The sequence below is a fragment of the Hippoglossus hippoglossus genome, chromosome 22 (genome assembly GCF_009819705.1).
Source record: "Hippoglossus hippoglossus isolate fHipHip1 chromosome 22, fHipHip1.pri, whole genome shotgun sequence".
Classification (NCBI taxonomy): domain Eukaryota; kingdom Metazoa; phylum Chordata; class Actinopteri; order Pleuronectiformes; family Pleuronectidae; genus Hippoglossus; species Hippoglossus hippoglossus.
Window position 1 is genome coordinate 14,706,558 of NC_047172.1, and position 24,634 is coordinate 14,731,191.

At 44.4% G+C, this 24,634-nt stretch overlaps 1 protein-coding gene across 5 annotated transcripts in view; it reads right to left on the minus strand.

The window, feature by feature from the left end:
• Positions 1 to 32: 32 nt before the first annotated feature.
• Positions 33 to 24,634, minus strand: part of LOC117755631 (signal-induced proliferation-associated 1-like protein 1) — a 35,657-nt gene continuing 11,055 nt past the window's right edge. For 4 of the 5 annotated variants that reach the window (XM_034575593.1, XM_034575595.1, XM_034575594.1 and 1 more), the window contains exons 2-21: positions 17,657 to 19,358; positions 17,400 to 17,530; positions 16,203 to 16,391; positions 15,841 to 16,015; positions 15,022 to 15,125; positions 14,581 to 14,738; positions 10,401 to 10,980; positions 8,969 to 9,243; positions 8,103 to 8,363; positions 7,856 to 7,999; positions 7,607 to 7,761; positions 7,436 to 7,518; positions 6,761 to 7,179; positions 5,690 to 5,905; positions 4,862 to 5,024; positions 4,024 to 4,225; positions 3,611 to 3,760; positions 3,334 to 3,451; positions 3,017 to 3,095; positions 1,861 to 2,004 (exon numbers count right to left, since the gene is read on the minus strand). In XM_034575593.1, the coding sequence (XP_034431484.1) occupies positions 1,861 to 2,004; positions 3,017 to 3,095; positions 3,334 to 3,451; positions 3,611 to 3,760; positions 4,024 to 4,225; positions 4,862 to 5,024; positions 5,690 to 5,905; positions 6,761 to 7,179; positions 7,436 to 7,518; positions 7,607 to 7,761; positions 7,856 to 7,999; positions 8,103 to 8,363; positions 8,969 to 9,243; positions 10,401 to 10,980; positions 14,581 to 14,738; positions 15,022 to 15,125; positions 15,841 to 16,015; positions 16,203 to 16,391; positions 17,400 to 17,530; positions 17,657 to 19,139 (5,229 nt within the window). In that variant the 5' untranslated portion in view covers positions 19,140 to 19,358. Of the gene's footprint in view, positions 2,005 to 3,016; positions 3,096 to 3,333; positions 3,452 to 3,610; positions 3,761 to 4,023; positions 4,226 to 4,861; positions 5,025 to 5,689; positions 5,906 to 6,760; positions 7,180 to 7,435; positions 7,519 to 7,606; positions 7,762 to 7,855; positions 8,000 to 8,102; positions 8,364 to 8,968; positions 9,244 to 10,400; positions 10,981 to 14,580; positions 14,739 to 15,021; positions 15,126 to 15,840; positions 16,016 to 16,202; positions 16,392 to 17,399; positions 17,531 to 17,656; positions 19,359 to 24,634 lie in introns of those variants that run through there. The other variant, XM_034575597.1, reaches the window with a different exon arrangement.

A 24,634-nucleotide genomic window follows, 5' to 3' on the forward strand; every position in this document is an offset into this window, starting at 1 on the left:
ACAGCACACTGAGGTCACTCGGCGAGGCAAAGTGTAATTCAACAAAATATCTTTAATAGATATAAACATTTGTACACATCACAGCTCAATGGAAACAGAATTACATGCTGTCACACATGTTAAGAATAAAGGTGCAGGGATGATCTGCTGTGCTAGAGGCCAGAGACTCTTCTCCTCCGAGTCAGGCTCCCTCGATATATCCCCTGTTTATCTTTTTCATATAGCTCCCGTCACGCTCCACGAAATCCAAGCCAATAAAGCAGAAATACATCAAAAATAATAATCTTGGTGCAAATTCTGATGAATATCAAACTCTCCTTATATACAGTTGCACAGTATCCGAGTACAAAAGGAAACAGTTACAGTATGAGGTTTAAATAAGGACTTTCTCTGGTCATAAATCCAGACTGGGCTTACAAGCAGATTCACGCACTACAGAAACCTGTAGCTGGAATTTCAGGATTCAAGCAATATCTTATTTATTTACTGAACCGTACCGATTTTAATCTACTGAGAGAGAGTTAGGGATCAGATTGAGGCCTTGTAGCATGCGATGGATGGAGGAGGGGGGGGTTTATTCCATGTAGCATTTTACATGTTGTCAGCTCTATTGCACTGCAGCAGGCAAGGCTGGAAATAAGCTGTGTGGATATAAATATAATTCTTATTTTGGATCACGTTTTTTTTTTATGTTGAAACACTTTTGGTTTAAATGTTATATATTCTCTCAAACTATTAGAAGTACATGCAGAACTCTGACTGCATGTGAGTGTTTTTCTTTAATTGGCCGTCATTTGAATCATAAATACTCTTTACATACAGTCTCATATCGAGGGAAGGAGCGAGAACATGAGTGTAAACATCATATATTTACAAAACTCTGAATAAGTGACATTGAACTGTAAATTTCTCCATTTAAGGATGGCACCCATATTTTTCAGTTTTACAATATACGTTTTCATCAGCTTGTGACCAGTAGTCCTGTACAAGTTCAACTTGCTTTTAACCCTCGAGAAATCATACATGTGATACACTTGTACAATCTTTGTTATATAGGTAAAACAGACAGGCACTTGACCTTACAGTGTTTACGTTATGTGCTATGCAAAAAGTCTCTCTGTCTGCGTCTACCTAGCCACCCTGCTACGGTTAAAGCATCTCGTATAGCTTCTCTTCTTTTGGTTAGTAATAAAAAAAATAATCATCAGTGCTGTTACCAATGAAATGTGAAAATTAGAGGATGTCTAAACAGCGATTCATTTACAACACACGGTCATGTAATTCTTGGAAAGTGTCAACCTCTATCAGGGGAATACGGGGCCATTTTCACCAACGCGTGCATAAGTGGAACAAATTTCAAACTGTGTTGGAGCTTTTTAATTGGAAATCTGTTCACTTGTAATTAGCTGCGCAGCTAAACGGGGACAGTAACTTTAAATCCCTTTGGGTTAGTTTCGACATCTTGCTCTCTCTGGCATGCAGGGAAACCAACAATCCATTAGATCGGACACAAAGCGCCATATAAAGTTTTGTGAAATCTTAAGGAAAGGGGTGCATGCTGATCAAAACTGTTACACAGTTGGACCACAGCTCTTTTTCTGTATTCCCTGTGTCTTTGCTTGTAATGATTCTTGGTCTTTCATGCTGATTATACCACAGATGCACAAGGCTGAAGAAGGATGGCATGTGTGTTCATGTCCGTGTTGGCACTGGTTTGTAAAAGCCCAAGAGAAACAGCTCATGTTATGAGTTTTGGTCCTTGAAGAAACATTAAGTGTGCAAAGTACTGAACGACCAGGATGCAGATCAGCTTGAGTAGTGGTCAAACTCCTAATACCAAGCAGTCAGCGGCTGTACGTGTCAGTTCATGTCGATGGTGTTGAAGACCCACTCTGTGAACTTCTTGAGCTTGGCTGACGCGCTGTAGGACTCCTCCAGGAGGCGCTGGTTGTCCTCTCGCAGACTCTGGATCTGAGCTTGCAGTGACACCTTAGCATCTTTCTCCTGATGGTGACACAGAGTTTTTTAGGAACTTTAATGTATTTGTTACGAGCACCTCATGATGACTGATGCACCCAGAAGGTACCAAACACAGGAAGAAAACCACATGTGAAACTTCTGATCTGAAATCTGAAAAAATTTTGTTTCTCAACTTACTCTATCTTTTTACAGATTGAAGAGGCAACAATACACAGAAGTATCATCCATCCTATAAATCACTTCTTAAAACACATCTTTTTAAAAGAGTCTTTTATTAATTTTGGCACAGTGTTTGATTGTCAACATGTCTTACCTGTATAATAATTAATTGGGGGTTTTTTTATCGTTGGAGCCTTTATTCCTTTTATTCGTCTTTGTTTGTTATCTATTGTTATTTTTTTTAATGTTGGGTGATTTATTCCATCTTATTTTCTGTATTATTTTAATTACCTGAATTTATTTGCCTTAGTCCTGAAATGTTCTAATCCTTGTTTATTCATGTAAAGCACTTTGTCACTTTGTTATGAAAAGTGTTGCATAAATAAAGTGTATTATTATCTGTTAGTATATAATTATTCTCACTCAAAACCTGAGAATACATTTTCTGATTATATACCATTTGCATATTTTATGGAATGTCGCCATAGTAGAAACATCCACATTGTTCAGTTTAAATTTCAGATAGAAAGTGGTTTGTGCTGCGCTGGCCACTGGGCCCAGAGCAAAGTGTTTAACAGGATCTACGTTACTGAAAACTATTCCTCTTACTTTAATAGGTCTGTAGAGCTACTGTGGAGAACACATAATAAACCGAAGATATGTTTACACACGTTTCCCACCTACAACAAGATACCTGACTGTTAAAACTCAACTGACAGTTGACCCATGGTTAATGTTTAGCTGGCGCGGTTAGAGCTCAACCATTGTCGTGTTGTATCTCAAAGGGCCAATACACTGATTGGATATTGATGGCTTCTATAGTGGCTTTAGTGGCTTTGCAAATGCTTTACAAACATTCAACTGAAGCACAGCACACCTTCTTCAGGTCCTCCTGCAGGGCCTTCACCATTGACTCCAGCTGGCCGACCTTCCCCATCATACAGGCTGGAATCTCTCTGTGAAGGGGGAGAAAGAAGACATGAGCCGAGACACACACTGATACTTCAAAGCAAAGCACTGGTCCAAGGACTGGTCTTCTATACTGTGTAAAGGTTACCAGTTCAACCAAAGAGCCTGCTATTTATTAATGATATTTCACTTGTATATGCTCCACCAGAGAGGAGGATGACAAAGTGGTATGAGCTTATTGAAGGGAAATCGAGACACTGAAGCATTAAGAGGAAACAGTTTTACCCGGGCGAGGGTTGTCTCAGTGGGGCTGCCTGAGGTTCAGCCTGCTGGGGGCTGGTGGCTGCAGCACTGTCAGCCATGGAGTTCTCCTCCTGGGCTGCTAGGTAGACCAACCTCTGCTCTGAATAGGAAACAGTCAAACACATCATTAGACCTGGAGAGAGAACAAAAATGGACCAACAGTGCCCTCCTCTGGCCAGAATAAACAGATGGGTGATAGTAGTAATTAACCTTTACTCCAAATGATTTCCAAGAGGAAATGAAAACAATGTGAGCATACCCTCGAAGGCCTTGGCAGCATCCACCAGGTGGGCCCAGTCCAGCGGACCATCTGCCCCATTGTCTGGCAGGGGCATGAGGGCCGGGTCCTGCAGCTGCTGCCTCTTCTTCTCCAGCTCCAGCTCTGAGGTCTCTGTGGCTGACAGGTCTCCTGGGAAGGAGAAACAGAAAAGTAAATACATTGAGACATTTTGCTACCAATGCTAACGCTACATTAGTAATTGAGAATGTGATAAAAGCCAATCAGCCTTTGGAAGCTTTGTGTACAACTGTCATTATTGCAGGGATAAATATCATATTACAAATCCCCAGAACTTTATAATATTTATTACACCCACAAACAACTTATGTATCACCCTCCCTCCTCTATGACCAGCTATCAAGTAAGACAATAAGAATGAGCATTATATTCACCCAGGGATTTGTGTGACACTCGCCGGGTTGGTCCTTGGCGAGAGGTGGGTGAGCGTGGAATGGTGGAGCAGCTGAACAGAAGGTCAGTGGGCGTGTCACGTTGTCCACTGGAGGATGGCTCCCTCTGCCCGCTGTAGATGCTCTCATCCGACAGAGTTCTCTGCAGGGAGCGACGACTGGGTGGCGGACCCGGAAACAACGGCTGCGGATATGGACAGAAACGGACAAGAAACGACAGGTCTGAGGTGAGACAGACTGATAATGAATTAAAAATGAAAATATAATTGAGTTGTCTACGTAGCCCCCGGCAACTGCAGAAGTACCTCCGGCGGTACAAGTTCTCCTGGTCAAGATTCACTCCACCATGTTGCTATTATACATGTGGTTTTTTAAACAGGAGTAAACCCGCTTACTAAAGGCGATTGACTCCTTTATCATTGCCAATAGAGTTTGTTTTTTTGTTTGTTTTTCCATGGTCAATATTATGAATGCATCAAAAACCACTGCTCATGCCAGTGTTGCATTTTGCAAGATACAACAAACAAAAAAAATCACTGTTGCATGTTGTTCCCAAGATGTAAAAAAACAATAAATACACAAACATTCATTGCTCATTGTCACTAATGCCCTGAAGTTCAGTGTGTCATAACGTTGTGCGAGAAGAGGTGCAGCGTCAGTGTCTAGACTGCCAAAATAAGTCTAGACACTGACTCGGGAGAGAATGTCATTTGCCGATTTCAGACAAAAGCCAGATGTTAGTGGCTGTTTTAACTAGTGGAAAGGAAGCTGGAGTTACAAGCACCGGTAAAGACAATGAGGCCGCAGCTTTTCTCAGTACCTTCTCATCACTTGTAGTTGGTGGAGGGCTGTCAAGTGTGATGAGCTTCTTCAAGTCTTCTTCAAGGCTGGACTTGGCGGTGTGCCGCTGAGGCGACTGGGAGCCCCGGAGATTGGCCCTGAGCTGTGGTTGGCCGCCCAGAAGACCATCACTCTGGTGCCGTCTGGAGAGGAAAGCGAAACTTTACTCAGACAAAGACCTCTTGTATCCAAATAACACACATTTTATATATATATATATATATATATATATATATATATAAATAAAAATCAGGAATCTTTGTTATGTTTTTGTGCGAATGCACAATCTGGACTGATTAAAACAATCTCATTATACTCTGTGCTATGACAATAGAGAGATACTAGAGTTTAAAGTTTAAAGGAGGGGATAAACATTTTAAAAAGACATTACTGCGACTAGAAGTCAAAATTGGGAAATTTTGTAAATGTACAATTTCCAATAACATGACACATGATTGCTTCATCAGGAACAACTGTGGTTTGTTGAACAGCTGCACAGTGTGAGCACAGTGGCCGTCATCAACCACAAATCATTTTTTGATCTTTGACTCGTACACAAAAGACATATGTTGCCTCAAATGAATAAAAAGAGGATGTTTGTTTCTTCACTCTTTCCTGGTAATCAAACATATTGTTGTAAAAAAAAAAAAAAAAGTACAATACACAGCTTCACCACATGATGGCAGTGTTGACCGAATGTGGAAAAGCATCAACACAAGCTGAGCAGTCATTGGGACAAAATGTGACAAAATCTTTAAATCTTTAAAATACAGTTTTAACCATTCACAGAGGAAGAGTAAAAACGTACTTGCGTGTGTTGCCAAAGTCCACAGAGTTGACGGTTCCGCCTGGTTTCCTCCAGCCAATCAGGTACTTCGAGGTCGCTCCTTGACGGGGGTAGAAACTCTTGGTCCCTGGAGACTGGGGGTTCTGGGACGTAGATGAAGTGCCTGCCTCAGCCGTCTCGTCCTGTGGTGACTCGGGGCTGCAGCCGTGACCCATCGGGCTCCCTGAGTGGCCAGAACTGGAGGCGACATGAGACAAGAGAAAAGCAAGGCGTCACAGACTTTGATATTCATGTAATGGGAAAACACACAAGCAGAAGTGGCGGCACAGTCTGTCAGGAGTTCTCTTGTTACATTTTAATTTTGCCTCAGCTTATTTCATATGGTTGAAGAAATATTCATTAATTTGACTAGAAATTAATTTCTTTTAAAAAAGAAAAAATATATTAACAGTTGCATTAAGACTGTCAGAACAGTCAGATTATCTTACCACATGTTCAATCACTTCATCTGCTACTTCTGCAAGTACGATCAACCAATTAATTCATAAATAAAAAATAGGGCACAATGTCCTTGCACTTCCTTCTCAGCGCCTTCAAATAACATTTCCCCGAAGTTTGACATAAAAGCTTGAATTTTCAAACAGCATGTTTTATGTCTGTGTGTATGCACAATACATAGCAGCCGACATACAGGTTTGGTGGAGAAGAGTTATTTCTGGCGGAGTGAAGGAGAGAGGGAAAGAAAGCTTTGGTTGACTCAAAGGATGTGGGATTTAGAAAAGAGGGAGAACGGAGCTGAGCTCAGTCTGCATTTTCTAGCAACTTCAAGCACCTATTTCTATCACTGATACCAGGAAATGGAGATGCATACAAATGCAAAACACACACACACGTGCACACACCCACACAGTTATTCAAATCTTCCTCTCCCTTTGTTATTGCCACACAACAGAGCCCTGGACTTTTCCATCTGCTCCAGTGCAGGATATATCTGGACTACAATGAATCACTGTCTGTTTAATTAAACATTGATGCGAGGACACAAATTCCTCAGCTTCCTGCAGAGCTGAGAGTAACAGAACAGCAGCACACCTGGAGTGGGAGGTGGCATCATTCAGGCTGTTGGAGCCATCGTCAGGAACGAGTGGAAACGCTGTCGGGCTCTTCGCTGGGACGTCGCTGCCGCCGACGGCAACAAGAGAGTCTGGATTCGGAGGTGAACTGTCAGTTACCCTCTGGCTGCCTGCTGTGTCATCCTGCCATGGGATTTTGTCCTTAGCCCTGAAGGCACCTGTGGAGGAGGAAGTGCTGCTCTGGGTGGCGGTGAAGGAGGTGGCGTCGATGCCACTGTCAGTGGAGGCGCCCTGGAGGTAGCCGTTCAGCTCTAGATCGCTCCGTACTCCTGAACGTGAGCTGACTTCGTACCATTTCTCATCGCTGTGGGCTGAGCTGGAGGCGTTGCTTGAGAGCGTGTTGCTGCTCGACTGGCTGGATGAATATGGAGCATCCAACTATTGACAGATGAGAAGTCAAACAGTCATTTTCAAACTTAAAAACATAGTTTCCTGATGTTTTACCGTAAATATTCCCAGAACTGGTTTTCCAGAGTGTCTCTTCTGTCTCTCTTCGATGACTGAGAACCTAAGATTACCACTGCAGTGCTAGGAAACATTTTAATGACTGTCCTTGGTGCAGGGTTGATATACACTTACTGTAGCTCTTACAAGGGAAGGAAATTACATGTGGTGCTTGTTGATTCCAGCTCACCTTAGTGCTTTTGTTTGGAGACATGTGGCTGCTCTGCTCTGCCAGCTGCAGTCGAGGAATCACCACCTTGGGAACCCCAGTGTCTGCAGGAAGCAAAGACACAACAAAGATAAGGGACATTATTATAGAAGCTATGTTTTGTTCGATCCTATCGCTAATAGTTCCTCCTACCTGCATTGGCTTTGTCTCCCTGTCTGCTCGCATCAACCTCCCCTGTTCGGGACCATCCGACGCCAGTGCTTGAGCAAACTTTGATCCCATTGGCACCGTCACCTGCTGCCTGCCGCGCAGATGACACAGGGGACTGGATGTTGTTGTTATTAAACCTAGAGTGAGGATGAAGAAGGTCACTTGCAGGAAGTGCAGCAGGCCAATTTTGTATGAGGTGTATAACCACTTGCCACGGAAAGAAAAACGTACCCATCAGGCGCAGACTTCTGCCTCCAGTTGGTGGAGCTCATGGTGTCGGGGTAGGAGAGGTTTGAGGGGGAGTTTGTGTTGTGCAGTGTGCGACCCATCACGATGGAGCAGGCCAGAGCGTAGTTGTCGTTCCCTGGTGAGTATCTGTGAGGACACATGGATTTCATTCAAGACGAATACTGCTGCCAGACAGCTTTGAGTTCAGAGACTGCAGGTTTCATAAGAGCATAGTATCTATTTTGCAAACCTTTTGGGGTTGAGTGGCCGACCGTCGCTGGACACACTCCGAGGAATAACAGCAGAGTTACGGTCACTGAGGTCTGGGGGCGGGGCCTTGATCAGCGTTCCCCCTGTGCCAGCGGCGCGTGTTTGAGGGCTGGATGAGGTGCGAGGCCACTTAGTGTTGTTGTTGGTGGTCGGCCGGAAGGGGAACTTTAACTCATAGGGCATTCCCTCCTTGTGGTTCTTGTAGTCCACTAGTGGCATGTGGTAGATTTCTGAGCAGCCTCTGTTGCCAGATGAAAGGTTCATGGTCAGAATACGACAGTGTCAAACTTAAAAAACTACAAACAGCTGCAATAACTGCAGTCTCTCTTTTAGCTATAGATACTAGATATAGAACTATATAGATGTTTTCTGACAAGCTCCGGCCAGCTCCCAAGTAAAAGCTCGTGAAAAAACAACAGGAGATTCTCTGGGTTAACAGTGAGCGAATCGGCATGCTGATGTTTTTTACTCACAACGGATGCAGAACTGAAAAAAAGCCCCAAAATAATACAAATAGCTCAGGATTAAAAAGAGATGTCATGCAAGTAAAGGAAGCCGTTGAACTTGGAGAGATGAGAGTTTTTGGTGATAAGGCCAACGCTGGTGTTGATGTGCTGTAAACAAAAACACGTTTTCTCTGCAGCTAAATGTATACGTTGCCTCCTGCATGTTGTGCCGCCCCTCACCTGAATGCTCCAGTGAATTATGTGTTGTTGTAAATGCGTCTGGAAGGAAAATCTACAGCGGTGTTGCTTTTTTGCGAAAGGCAAAGTCCAGAGAAAGTCCAGACCCCATTGTCTGGGCTTTCTCCGGAGGTCATGTCTGAAAACAGCTTGTTAACTGTACCTGCGCGGTGTGGAGTCCTCATGTGGAGGAATGATGACCACCTTCACGGTGACGGAGGTGCGGAGCAGGTCGATCATTTGCTCGTGAGACAGCGAGGCAACCGACACCTTGCAAATCTCAACCAGGCGGCTGCCCTGCCTCAGCCCAGCCTGCCAGGCGTAACCATAGGGCTCCACTTCCGCTACAATGCCCTCGAAGTTGACGTGAAAGCCCAGCTGGCCCAGAGCGTTGCGGCGCAGGGTCATCTCTGTGGTCTGACATCCCTTGGTCAACAGCTGCAGAACAGAAAGAGAGAAGGAGTGGTGGAGGAGCGGAAGAATTGCACAATGCAACCAAGTTAGAATCTTTTGCAGGTAAACTAAAATACTGTCTTCCATTCAAGACGCATCTCATTACAGTTGCTCCATTCCCAGAAAGGCTAAAGCACAAATTTCAATTAATACAAGCACTTTAAATTTAAATCTGTATACTCCCCTGATACCTAACCATTTTCAGACATCCTGTCTATCCCTTCCTCTCACTAAGGGAAATTAAATAGTGGTAAATAGTGTTTAGCAAAGCCCAGGACTGTTCTGATGCATGTCAAGATGCCCACAACAAAGGCCATGAAAAACAAAACACTAACACATTCCTGCATTCTAAAGAAAAGCACGTGTCAGTACTGGTCGCAGGCAACAGAGATGTCTTAACTTTGTTTACCATCAATTAGAAGGTGAGTGAAGTCTGAGGAGTGATTTAAATAACCCACCAAAGAGCGCGGACCTACCTACATCACGTTAAAAACCTCAGTAATGATATCACATCACCAAATGACTATGTATTATGCTTTAGCGTGACTTGTAATCACAGAGTCAACAAAACGGCTGTGGTTTTTTGGTGACTGTATAATTTGAGGCGTCGCCCTTATGTGGCTATAATAACACCAACAATACTTATGTTTTTCCATTCCACTGTTGTCGGGGGGGGGGGGGGGGGGGGGGCAGAACCTGTGGTAGCCTTCAGTTGTCAGAAAAACTCAAAAGGAGTTTAGTTTGTCCAGTTTGGACTACTGTAAAAAAACATATCGGCCTCCGTAAAGAGGACCCGCTCCTGATGAAGTATTATCGAAATAAATATCTAGATGTTATTAACTTAAATGTGGTTTAATAAGAGGACTGTTGGGCCTTGGTGGAGATATGCACTCTATTGTCATTCTGGTGAGTCATTGTAATTTATTTTGCTGATCTTTCAAGGTGACTGTTCAAAATATAAGCATGACAATAAAAGTAGTAGTTATTAGTCCAAGATAAAAGGATTTATGTGCGTGTGTTCCTTACAAGCAGTTTGTCAGACACAGGGTGTTTAGCTCAGCGTGACCTTTGATCACTGCAGCAGATGGTGTGTGTGTGTTACTGTGATGCACCATCACAGACAGTGGTGAAGCCCCACTGACCTCCAGTCTTTTGACAACCTCTCCGAAGTCTTCTGTGTTGTTGTTGATCGAGCGCAGTGACACACTCTCACCACGCTCGTAGTAGATCTTCATGGAGGCGGGGCTCCCCGTTGACCAACCAATCACATCCCGTGTGGCACAGTTAAAAACCACCGCTTTGGCCTCCTGATCCAACAGGATGATGAAGTCATTGGAGATGGCCAATAGGCACTCGCGTTCAGCACCAGCCACCTGATCTTCAGCATGCACCTGCCAGGTCACCGCCCCAAGACTCCGAAGCTCCCCCCCACTGTACGGACGCACCTTCTCCCGCCGTTTGTGTGCCAGGGAGATGAAGGGGAACTTTCCAGTGGGCTCCAGCGGCGTGGTGGTCACGTGGCGCTCCGCCAAGTCGCGCAGGTACTCCTGCCGTGTGCGTGTTGCCATGGCACCAAACTTATCAGACTTGTGGGCAGCGTTTTCAGCGTTGATGACTTTGGCCAACAGGAAATCCCTGAAGACTGTTGACTTGGGGAAAGTCACACCTTTGGGGATTGGCGGGCCGAAGATGGGAACGTCCTGGGAACGGGTAACGGCCACACTGCAGAGGGAGAAGAAGAGAGGAAGATTGTGAGGTCACTGCTGCAATAATCTATAAAACTATAAAAGTACTTTAAAAGTGGTAAAGCAGTTTTGTTGTTCTATAATTTCATAATACAACAAACCCCAACCCATAAAATAATATACAGCAAAAAATAATAAAATAGAACTTTAATTAAATCTCAAATGAGATACATGAATTATGCAAAGACAAAAACAAATGTGCATATTCCTATAACCAAGAAATAATCTGGTGTGATATGTTGCCAGTACAAACAGCACATGTGGGCTCATAAAAACGCAAAGTGGAGACATCTTTACGTGGGTTCCCTGAGGTATTGTTGCCTGTGACCCGATTTATTGTGAGCATAAAGGAGGGCGTTAAAATACCTACGGGCAAGGCTCTCCTCGTGTTACCATCTACTGCTCCTATTCCATTTGCACACAATGACTGTCCTCGAGTTGCATTACTATGAATTAGTAAACAGGTGTAGGAAGTGCTGTCTCATACCTGTTGTTCATAAGAAACTGGGCTCAAAGTTGAACTAATTCAACAAAGTGCAGTTTTAAAACTTATTGGGATTAAATTTCCATTTGGATTGTTCAAGCTTCAGGTTTATTCCTACTCTGGGTGCATGAGGCCTCATGTTAATTTGACGGTTATATAGAGGGTATATATGTATACATACAGTCAGGGGCATATACGCTAAAAGCCAATGAGACTGTGAAAGCCGAGACATGGCCTTGGATAAGCTGATGTGACAGTCCTGACAAGTCGCCTTCCAGTCCATTAAACAGATAACACAGCCATTGCCTGTAGCAGAAATGTTGCAAACCATGCCTGACTACACCCGGCGTATAAATACTATACATCCAGTCACAGTTGACAAGCCAGCTCCCAGTGCTGACACCCTGCCACTCTCTGCTACATCATGGTATGGAGAAGCAGTGCTACGGCCAGAGCTGGCGAGCACAGAGAGCCTACATTTCCCAAACAAAGATCTAGTTATGCAATCTGCCTCGTTGGCCCCGTGTGACTTTAAGGCAGCGGTTGAAAGCAGCAGATTAGCACCCCGCTGGCCCAGGGCCACTTACTCCGCTAATGCTTTGGCCTGGCTCAATATGACCTGAGCATCATCCAAATCTCAGCAGCAGGCCACAACTGGCTATTAATAACCAGATGACTCAACAAATCATAACGTATACTTTATTAAGAGATAAGAGAAGACAGTGCATTACCGACATGGTGTTACACAAGATATAAAAACAAAGCCATGTTAAATGATGCCAAAAATAAAAAACAAACACCTCTTCAAGCTGGTGTGCGTGTAAGAATCTGTGATGAGTGTGATGTGTGTTTTCATGTTTACAAAAACTCCACAGACAAATCACTGCATTAGCTGCTCAGCATGTTTTAATGAAACTGACAAAACATACAACAATAACTTACCTCAGGGTTTCAGCAAAAATTAACTACACTCTTCAGAGTACTGAAGCAAAATATCCAGAATGTTTGCTGTAATCAGTTCAAGGCGACCAAAGTATTTGCTACGTCAACGTTAACTCGATTCTGTTCTTCAGCTACAATTTCAACCTCGAGACACATCACACAGCAGAGTGGCAATCCTTGTAGCTGTTCCCCTTCTCTTGTCCTGACACAGGATTGTTTCCAAGCCACCAGGGGAAAGCATCCAGGGAAACACTTGCGACAGCCTGGAGTGAAGTCTTGACATATGGCACCTCAATCCACAGAACATGAGATGAAGCCAAAGGCAGAGAGTGTGGGAGTTGAGTCTGGGTGGGTTGGCTACCATTCGATTGTCCTCAAGGACTCTGCGTCTCGCGCCTCTCCATTTCATCAATAAGACAAATCAGGAGAACAGGCATGTTTCTTCTTTCTCTTTTCCCAGAGTGCAAACCAGAAGATGCTTCCTTCAGGCAAAAAAAAGGGGAGCTAATAGACAGCGTTCCCTTCTCGATGGGATGGAGTAGCTGGTCATAAAAAATATAAGTAACTTGCCAGAGAAAAAAAAGAAGAAGTAAATTAGCCCAAATGTGATGCGGGCCTGTGCTGAGAAACTCACCCGTCTGCTCCCGAGCTGGACTCTCTGAGCTCTGAGGGACTCAGCTCTCAAAAATTTCCCCCGCTCACATGCTTGTCCGACTGAAGAGAGCACTTTGTGTGCATGGCGCTAACTCCTTCAGACCACTCCGGCTCACGCTGCCCAAAGGCAAAGTGGCAAGCAGGGAGAGGACATGGAGGAGGAGGAGGAGGAAAAGGGGGTGGGTGGTGGGGGGTGGGTTGCTTGTATTATACGAGTGTGTGAAGGACCGAGCATTTGAGTGAATTAGTGTGCAAAGGAGAAAGTGTGTGTGTGTGTAACTTTTGTGCAAGTGAGCATGAGAAAGAGGTAAAAGTAGAAACAGGAGTAGAAGAGTGAGAGGGAGCATCAATGTGTAAATAATATCTGTGTATGCGGAGCACAGGAAGTGTGTGTGCGGTGGGGTAGCGATGCAGAAGTGTGATTGCCACACAGAGTTGCAGTCTGATCATCACGAGGCCAAGAATGATCCAGCGGAGGAGAAGGGGAGGAGGAGAATTCACATCAGTTTGACAGCCACTGTTGGGGCAATCGCTTCTATTTGATCACATTCTCATGAAGACACACAGTTGACATGACCATACACAGTCCAGAAACCCTGGACGGAGGTCACACAGCAGGCTTTTATGTTTGACCCATGCCTTCCAGTCAATGCTTTTGTCTTAATGCTTGCCACCTGCATGAAACTAACGCCGCTGGTAAAACTCAGAGTGGTGAGGAGCTTTTACAGGAGAACTGAGACAGGAATTGAAGGAGTTTGTGTATTTCAAGGTCTTGTTCACAAGTGAGGACAGTCAGATTAGTGTAAAGTCTGAAGTATTGCTGTTGTTGTACCGAACCATTGTGATGAAGGGGGAACTGAGTTGCAAAACAAAGCTTTCAATTTACCAGTCGACCCTCATGATCATGAGCTCTGGATGGTGACCGAAAGGACGAAATCGCGGTTGCAAGCAGCTTAATTGAGTTTTCTCCAACAAGTGGCTGGGCTAAGCCTTAGAGATCACTTCAAATCCAAAAATGGCAGTCGAGGTGGTTCGGGCATCTTGTCAGGATCCCTACTGGGATCTTCCATTGGAGGTTTACTGGGCACACCCAACTGGGAGGAGACCCAGGAGTAGACCTAGAACCTGCTGCAGGCACTACATATACCATCTGATCTAGGAACACATCAGGATCCCCTAGGAAGTCCTGGAAAGCGTGGCTGGGAAGAGGGATGTCTGGAATATTGTACTAAGCCGGCAGCCTCTGCAACCCAAACTCATACAGTACATTGGATGAATGGATAAGTCAGGAAGTTAAAACTAGATCAATACTGCTGGTGTGATTGGCCAGTCTGGAAAAACACACATAAAATAGCATGTATACATGTGTAGGAAAATAAAATGTTTCCATTGTGGCCCTTACACATTAATCACACACCTGCAAGCTCACTGCTCAACACATTCAGTTCAGCTTTTATTCTGCTTTGTTATCTCTCCTAATGTGTTGCAAAGACCCACCTGTAGCACGTGGTGTCAGAGCAGGGGTTGTGCACCCGAACAATGATGAAGACATGCTGAAAGTGAGAGCGAATGGCCTTGGGGGTGAACGGGTGAGCACCGGGCTCCTGGAACACAATAGTCACAATGTCGTTCCCAACGTGTCGCTTCCTCAGCAACTAGTCAATGAAAAACAGCAAAGTCTTAATTAGAGAAGAATGAGACCATGTGCTTCTATTAACAGACGGGCAAATACAGAGCACTTGGAAGACAATTAAGAATTCTTTAGAAAGAAGGTTGGATGAGAATCAAACTTGACACCTGAGCCATACGTCATCATGCATGCCTTTATACAATACACCCTTACTTAAAGGTGTTATTTGTTGTCAAAGAAAGGAGTTTTGCATTTCCGGACACAAAGCTAATTGTATACCACAAAAGACTGGGCGCTCCAACTTTTACCTGTTGTTTGTTGTTGGGTGTGTATGGCAGCAGAGTCGACACATGGAACATGATCTCGTAGTCCTTGTATGAAGTGTACAGGGAGTGATTTCCCGTGGAATCCGCTGCAGGAAAAAGTCAGTGTGAGACCCATGGTACAAATAGTGACAGCCATCTCTCAAATGTGTATTATGTGTGCTCTGTGTTTTCTCTGTAGGGCAGGATGCAATTTCATTACAGCCCAAACAACGGTGAACTGTGTCTGGGTCGATGTCAGCATGGATGAGATGACACTGAAAAGTTTTAATCAAGTCATCTGTAAATTTAGTTTTTTGTGTCACATTACTTTTCCCAGAACAATGGACACAATGAAAAAATCAACCTGGGTCTTAGACGAGACATATCATGCTTTTTCAGTTTTTCTTTCTTCTAGTGTGTTATATAGATATTTTGTGTAAGAAAGATTTTGGTCCACTCCCCCACATGTCATGTGACAACACAGTTCCACATAACTGCATAATGGAAGCCTAGTTGTCCCTAACAAAGCCAGGTATAGTGGGGCTGACACTTCCTACATGTGCCTAGACCAATCACAACAGAGTGGGCCAGCTGGCCAATCGGAGCAGACTGGGCTTTATCACCAGTGGGCCTTAAAGAGACAGGAGCCTGGAAAGAGGAGCTGCAACAATAGGCAGAATGAGGAAAACTATGTGTTTTCAGAACATTAGTGCATGTAAGTAATAACCCAAATAAAAAAATACCTGAATATGAGCATCATATGTCTCAATTAAAAGTAAAAAATGTGTGTATATGTGTCATCTAGAAGAGTATGTGAGTTACTTTTGGTGTCCAGCTGGGCTCTGTACTTGGTGAAGCCTTTAAGTCGAACTTTCTCTCCAAGAAGTTGGAGAAACTCTTCCAGGGCGGGACCGGCTGTCTCATTGTTGTACATCTCCTCCTCAGTGCTCTGACCCGCTCTGCAGTACATCACCCCAACCTTTACCTGAAAACTCAGCTGGGGAGCAGCGAACACACAGAGACACACAACGATACAAATAAAGCTTCTTTAACTGACTTCTTCAGGACTGAAAATCACATAACTTCAATCCTCTTGTTGTACAGATAAACTAAGATGCCAGCTTTCATTCTGTAAAATTAACACATTGGTTTAATATCTTGGAAAATTACGCTATTCTTCCTACCCCTTGTTCATCCAGTTTCATCAACTGCTCTGTGACCTTGGGTGTGTTGAGGGCCAGTCTGAGGCAGGACAGGTCCAGCTCAGGGAGAAGGTACTCCAGCACCTCTTTGATGGGCAGCCCTCGGGTGGTGCCGTGCTTGGAGGTGGAGGGCACTGCATCCTCAAGGATAGAACCTCGCAGCGTTGACAGCTGAATGAACGGAGAGAGGGAGGATGAGAGTGAGAAGACAAAGAATGCACGTCAGGAATCTTTGCTGTGCTTTGAACTTTGTCTTGGAGATGGAACATGCTGATAGCAAAACCTGCATGCCCAGACACCAACAAAAAGACACAAGCTACAGTGTTTTTTAAAATAATGGCACTTATTTTACGATTAAACAAGCCAACATAAAACAAAAAGACAATTATGACACAAGGCCTAGAGTAAACGGAAAAAAGCACTGGAGAAGAAGAGGTGGGAGGACTTCTCCAAGCATTCTGTATACACAGAGTCTGCATTGTGCAGGGCTATGGGAGTGAACTCAATCACTCTGCTATCATAAGCAGCTGGAACGGATGGAGACTTTCTCCCCTGCAAGCTTGAGGCTGTGTTTGGGCCTGTGTTTACAATGAACCTGTGTTCCCTGCGTTTGAAAGGTAGGCTCGGGGGCAGGAGTCCTGAGGTACTTCATCTTAAGAGTGGGGGTTTAATCACATACACTTGTCAGTTCCCAACATACAGCCTCAGGCAGGTGGCTTTATCCTCTGTTTGGGAGTGCACGTCTATATTAGCCCTAATCCAACATTTAAAACTCAAAAATATCATGCCAGCCACAGAGGTCTTAAAGCCAACATTGCAACTGGATATGACAGTACATTTCTACTGAAACAGAGAGAGGTAAAGCTCTCCACACAGTGGTTTGAGATTGCTGGGCACTGACAGGCCTTGCAGGCTGGAAGATGAGTGTATTTCCTGAAGTTTCTTCACACATTGCTGATGTTGGGAGACAGCTGAATAGCACTGGGGCTGTTTGCAGAATGAGAAACCAGGACTGAGTGTGGTTTTACCTTGAGCTGGTCCAGCCAGTATGTAGCAGGCAAAGTATTAATTGCGCTATAAACACCTATATGAGTAAACAGGATAAAGATCTATGCCAACAATATAAATATAAAACCCCAAAAAATCCCAAATTTAAGAGGATAGGACATTATGGCTGACCTCGCTAGTTCTATAGATGAGGCGGTAGTTGTACTGCTGGCCATGCTCTTTGTCCTCATCCAGTTTCTCCCTGCGCAAGCTCACTGCCATTGGACCAAGCGTCTCATCTATCCCAAAGTAGTTCCAGTGCTCTGAAATAGGGCAGAGAATCAAATGGCAGAGAGACAGTTGTTGGGGGATTTTCAACAGTACTTTTTCACAACACACATTCATATGTCAATGAGTCTATGTAATGAAAGCACTTAAATGCATCTCACCTCTAAGGTAGAAGAACTTCCTATAGTAGTAGGCTCCCAGGTCCACATGCTCCACAATATATTGCTTGCCCTTTTCGCTGAGGGTGCTGGGGCCCTCCTTTGGTCCCTCGAGCACTGCGACTCCAGCATTTGTGCAGTGTGTGCTTACAGATGTTTCATACAAGTTTCCTTCCCCACTCAGGGTCCCTGAGCCACTGTTGCCTGTTCCACCGCCCACAAGCCCATGATAGCCCATCCCACCTGCTCCCAATCTGCGCCTTCCATTGCCATCTGCGCCTATCTCGTTGCGGAAGCAAGGGCAGCTCAGCAGCATTTCGTTGCTCTGTTCATCTCCTGCTTCAAGACTTGGACTGTCCCTAGAACTGAGCTCTTCCTGGCTGCCACTCGGGGAGCTGTAAGGCAGGCTGTGGGTGGATGAGAGGGTGGAGGTAGCTGAGGCTACAGCAGCAGCAGAGGCCCCAGTGGTGGTGTTTTTCCTCTTGTCTGCAGTCTGCCGCAACTGAATAATTTCGTTGAGGTCAAATAACGTGCTCTGAACATCGTAATGGGAAAATCCTTTCTGACACACCCAGGGCTTTAGAGGGGGGCCCATGTCTTCTGTCCGGCTGTCCTCTACATCAGACCCCGCTCTGGGGGAGTCCAACTCGCCCCGCACATTTCGTAGTTTGCGAAATATAGATTCACCCCCCGTCTCTGATTTAGTGCGTCTTTTCGGGGGCTTATCTCTGTCCTTGGCTTTAGGAGGCTGGCTGTCCACCTCATCCTGAAGATCCATGATAGTCTGCCTAGACCCAACATTCAACATGTCTTCCAGTTTCTCTGGAGCAGGGCTACGCTGGTCAACTTTATCCCCTTGATATCCCTTCAGCATTTCAAAGAAGCTCTCCCCAGATGCTCCATGCTGATCTATTGAGGAGGTGCTACCGTACTCACGATGAAGAGGGGACCATTTAGCTCCCAATGCTGGACCCCAGTCTTCTCCACTGTCCCCACTGCCTTCCATCTCACTGATAGTCATGTCACTGTTGCTGCGCTGTCGAATGCGTCTCTGCCTTGGGTTTCTATATGCAGGACCTCTGTAGTCTCCTGGGGCCAGGTAACGAGTTTCAGGACTGTAATTGTTAGCCTGGGCGCGATTTTTCAAAGTATTGTGGATGTTCCGCAGCATCGATGAGTCCTGAGGGCTCATAATAGAGCCTAACTTAATATGAACTTTTCCACCAGAGGGCACAGCAGAGTTCTCTGGCTCTGCAGTAAAGAGCCACGGAGCCCCTGTCATGTCTTTTCTTGGGGGCCAGTCAGCCACCCGAGCCCGTACACCCATTTTAGGCACTCCTGTGCTCACAGTGGCATGGACATTGTCTGTGCGTGTCGGCACATTCCCTCCATTGACCATACGGAGGTGGCGTGTGTAAAACTCATCAGTGGCTGGGATGGAACCCCCAACAGTGCGCTCCATGGGTGGGTGCTTCAGGCTGGTCATGACACCAGTGCCAAAGGCTAAAGGCACTTAGCAGGTAGACATGGCTGCCTCTGGGATGGGATGCTGCTCCCTGTCTTCATGGGCAGATTGATTGTCAGGATAAACAAGCGACGGGGCAGAAAAAGTGACAGGGTAAACCCAACCTCTTCAGTACTCAACCTTGCATATTACTTTCCCAAATGTGTCGACACTGCCAAATGACATTTTTGTTGCATATCCCTGAAAAAAATGAGAAAAATCTGTCAGTACATACATTATCCATATCCTGACTCACACAACTTTCATAGATAAAAGTGAAATTAAGGGAAAGCTTGTTTGCAGATCTTTGATAATAAATCAACTGAAATAAGATCCACAACATGAAACTTTATTAAATGTGACCAGGGCCCACATTTTTATAAACATGAAAACATTTCCACTTTGTAGAAACTAAGATAATGATTATACATATAAATATATACATGTCATACACGCACACACATATATTATATATGAACCAGCAAGTAGAAAAGAGTGTGGATTTTTTTTTCCTTTGATAGCTTTTTACAAGCCAGTGAAAAGTCAGTGACATGTTCAATTTTAGATAAGGAGGCCTACTTTTCAAACCAATTTCAGCATAAGCATCAAGGGGACACATGAAAGCACAGCCAAATTCAAAAAATTAGTTGTGTCATTTTTTTCTTCTGAAAGTGTGAGCAAAGTGATGCCCTCGCCCTAATCAGTTAATTTATCCAAAGGGAACATTAAAGAAAAAACACTATACGACTTGTGTCATAACCCAGATTACATACGAGGTAGAGAAAAATCATATGGATCTATTGATAAGTATTCAGTCTCTTCTGCTGGCACAGCTCTAACCTCTCTCTGTCACCGACTATTGGGTTCTGATTCGTATGAAGTCTCTCATGTGCCTCTTTAGGAGCCAACATTAGTGAATTGTAATGCAGAGTTGCAGTTTTTGGAATCACATATCCCAAGCTGCACATCAAAAAGCAAAGGGGCCCTTTGAAAGTCATCTGAGAAGTGGATGATGATCCTCTGCCTGACAAATCGGGCCAATTTGGCAGTGAGACACTGGGGGAGATTAAGGCTCCACTCTGGGTCGGGCCTGCCTGGTTGTGGCTCTGATCACATTAGCCACAAGCAATCAGTGCACTGTGACGGCCCTACAGCACAGCCACCTTTACACTGCATCCCACAATCAGGGTTGACTTTTTACTGACAAAGACACATACACTGCTGAATAGAAATAGGACATTCACCTTTGCTTCAAACAATAACAGCGATCAAAGTGGATGTTAGTCAATCAAACGAAAGGAACAGAGTGTAAAATGCTGTGTAGCCAGCAAAATTATCACAGTGGCAGTCCACTGAGAGATGGGTCAAATGTTCCCGAGACAATTTGTTTGATAATATCAGTCTATTTATAAGTCAGATGAGGAATTCAAGTGCAAACTCTCAAGGCTTTGGAGACGATTCAGTTTTCAGAGTGCCTGAGGCAAAGCATCCCGAGTAAGCCTTACTTCAAAACACGGAAGACAGTTTTCTGACAACAAATCTTTAAAACTGTGCTTCTTATGAAGCAGAAACCCCTTCCGTTAGTCCAATATTTAGCAAAAACAAGCAGTGAAAATCCTGCAGTAAAACATACAGAAAAAATTCCTGGAAAAACCCAACAGTGTTCCAAAACTATCATCTGCTTGCTTTGCAATTAAAATGTTGCTCTTATCTCTTAAAGACACAAGCAGTAGTAGTAATAAGGATTCTGAAACAAGAAATATATTCTAAAATATTGCATGTGGAGCCTCATATCTTTAGTGTCAGACAATAAGCCAAGCAGAGCATAATTCCTCACAAAAGAGCCTAAAATGAAATGCAAACACAAGAAGTCACAGCTTCATGGTAAACTGATGAGCATGTACAACCACAAGCCCACCACGATACAACCGCATCATTCTATGTAATCTTCATTCATCTTATGAAATTTTCGGGGAAAATAAATTTAAATAAGATGAAAGACAATATCTCCACTGTGATCTTCCATCTGTCACATGAGGCAGGCTCCCACTGTACGCTCTTTAAATCAATGGGAATCTATTCTTTGGGACATGGCAACAGATTAGGTTTCTGGAGCAGATTAATAAAAACTTCTTAATCAAAAAAATTATAATTATTCATGCCCTACTAACACCCTCTTTCTCTGACATGAATTAGAGTGAAAATAGTCAGGGAATGTAAGATAAACTGCGGGTCCAGTCCCAGAGTGCTGGGCCTTATTCCCTCCCGCTGCCAGGTGTCCAAGGGGATGAACACATGAATGGAGGCAATGCACAAGTCCCAGAAAACAGGTCTCTAATCTCCTCGCTGATGGACATGCAGACAGGCGACTGGCTTCAGAGTTTTGTCAGATTAAAAAGGAAGAGTGTGGCACTGAAACTGAGAGAGCATGTCTTGTGCACGTCTGTGCGACGGGGAAAAACAGACGGAAAAAGTGAGCAAGACAGTCCTGGAGAATCTAGGAGAAAGATTCTAGTCTCTTTTTCACCCATCCTGCCATATTCCATCTATCCCTTGCAAAATTAAACTGATCTTTTTTTTTTCTCGCAGGTCAGTGGGGCATTTCAAAACAGCTTGAGCCTGGTGGTTAAATTAGGTTAACACCCTGTAATGGGGGCTCTGACCTCCCAGTTTGTCCATAAGGCCTGTCGAGAGATGAGCAAACCGGTGATGCAGATAAAGGGCTGGTGACATCATAGCACACCGCCGTAGAGCTCCAATTTGTTCTTATGGTTGTAAGAACGAGTCTAGACAAAAAGGATTGATAAGAGTAACACATCCCTTTGAAAGTTTGTGTTCATATGTGTGTTACAGGTGACTCAGTCCGCAGGCTCTCTAGGATCTTGTTACAAAACTTGCACACACATAACACATAAAATAAAAAGGTGGACGGCAGACAGCAACAGGCAAGATGAACTGTGTTGATGAATCACACACATGAACCAAGAGTCTTACTCTTTCAAATCTGACTCACAAATATCAGAGCAAGTAAAGAAAACCCAAAAGAACAAGACCCGAGTCATCAATGTAAGACACAGCTTGGGGTGCTAGACATTCTCAAGAAAAGGGTTTCCTTAAGAACAATCCCAGTTGCTTGGCTCACTGGTATCCCAAAGAGAAAGGACAGCATGCTGGAGTTGAAAGACTCTTCGTCCTGGGTCTCCAAACAGAAAGGGAATGAAGTTTCCCAGTAGACTGGGCAAGTGTTTCCAGAGATGAGACAAAGGAGCCAATGGATTGCCCTACAAGCTTGTAATTACTGCGTGCTTGAAAGGGACTAAGGGTCTGTTTGGCTGACACCGTTGGCTTTCAAACAGGCACCCTACCATTTAGCCCATTGGCTCTCCCCGTCTCCTAATCTTCCCCTGCTCTAAGGGCTGACTGGGCTGTTGGGCAGCAGGCACAAAGGTCCCTCTGTGCTGGTTTGGGCAAGACTGGGGCCCCACTCCAACACGCTGTAGTCTTTGAAAATTGCCTGGTAAAGAGACCTCACTGTGGCTGTGTACTTGCCTGATTTGCCTGCCAGAAAACTCTGATGAATTAATGCAAGTGGAGATGGAGTGATCGAGATGAAGAGACACTGAACCAGAACTCAGAAGCAAAGGACACAGAAAAACTGACGATGACCACAGCAAAGCAGAAGAATGGACCACTTGGCCCACAGAAAAATAGTAAGAGAACTTAGTAAATGACTAAAAACTGGAACCAGACTGTAAAACGTCAAACCCCTTCCACAATGAGAAAGCTTGCGTAGAGGGTTGTACAGAGGTCAGATAGAGAATTACAGCTTCAGAGAAGAAAAAATGCATTTGTAGTAAATCCACAGACTCCTACACGATATAATTTCCTGTCAAGGAGGGAGTGTTGAGGACAGAGGGGTGAACTGAGGTATCTTCACATCCACTGAGATTGAGCCCAAACATGGCAGTCCATAAATACAACAGATGCAGTGGAGGTAACAAAGCATCTCCGCCTGTCCCGTCTTTCCCTCTCCCCTACTGTTATTGATCCATTTTCTGTATGTTTCCTCCGCCTGGATACTTACGTGTGGCTGAGATCCAAACACAAACCTGCCCGTCTGATTGAACAAGCCTGAGAACCTGACACCTTCACAGAAAACAGACAGGCCTGCTGGCAGACAAACGATAGTAGCATCATCCAAGCGTGAGCCGAGTTCCTGGAATTCCACCAACCTCAGTGGAGGAAGTGATGAGCATTTGTGTTTGGGGGTTAGGGCATGTTCAGGCAGATTCTTTGAGAGAAGTGCAACACCGACTGTCCAAGTCATAGGCTTTTTAAAAGTGCCTCTGTAAGTCTACCATGCCTTTACAACAACAAGCTTGTCTTGCAATCAACTTAACCCATGATATCAGCTCTGGATGAAGTGGCACACCACAATAAAGTGAGAGCAGACCCAACAAATTGCTCAACTGACCACACGTGCAATCCGAACACCACGTGTAGTTGAAGCGCTTCAAAAAGCGGTGGCAGTGTATCGACATTCATCATTACCATTGTTTGTGATGTGCTGCTGCTCTGCCCCAACTCTGGGCCTCTAGCTATCACTGCAGCACAGTTCAGTGAGTAATGGGCAGAGCTAACCACTGGCAAAGTGAATTTCACTCACTGCCTTGCACAAGAAGACAGTTCAGAAGGAGCACTAGAATATATTCATTGCCATTATCTCTAGCAGGGTGTCCTCGATCCTTCCTCTCCGCTTATCCGCAAAGTACTCGACAAGGGTTTTTGCTCTTTTTTTTTTTTTTTTTTACATTGGAGAGACAGCAGGATAAATAGACACTTAAATCACTTGACATAGCTTAGGTAAAGACATTCCCATTTCCAATGTCATCATCTGGGTGGGCCAGCAACTTGACAAGGAAGGCCTTTGTCCAACTACCAGAGTCATTTACTTCTTAAAAAAAAGGTAATTACACTGCCAACAGCTTAGGTGGTCTGCTTGTCCAGGGCAAAAAAAACGAATTACTACATCTTATACTTTAATCTAACAGCTGCCCCGTCAAAACAAAAAGAAAAGAAAACTTTTTTTTTTTTTTTTTTTTTTTTTTACACACTCGATTGATTTTAGGTTTGTGAAACCATCACCAGCATCCTACACAGTAATTTCACAGCTTTATGGTCCATATACACATTCATTTACAGAGGCCGAGCTTGAGTTGGTTTAGAGCCTCATATTGGATGATGGGGTTATAGATGACTTGTCTTTATTGAGGCTGAGATTTAAGATTGTCAGCTTTTAAAAGTTGTGTGTTGTAAAAAGCAATGGGGAGGAAGCAGTGTGCTGCCGCCTGAAGAGGAATGTGAAAAATTCTAATGAGATGGCTGCCTGGCTTCTGAACTGCAGCAGTCAGGGGCTGAGGTTTAAGAGTGGAAGTCTGCTCTGGGCTGCACTTTCCCTCTCCCTGCCCTATCCCCTT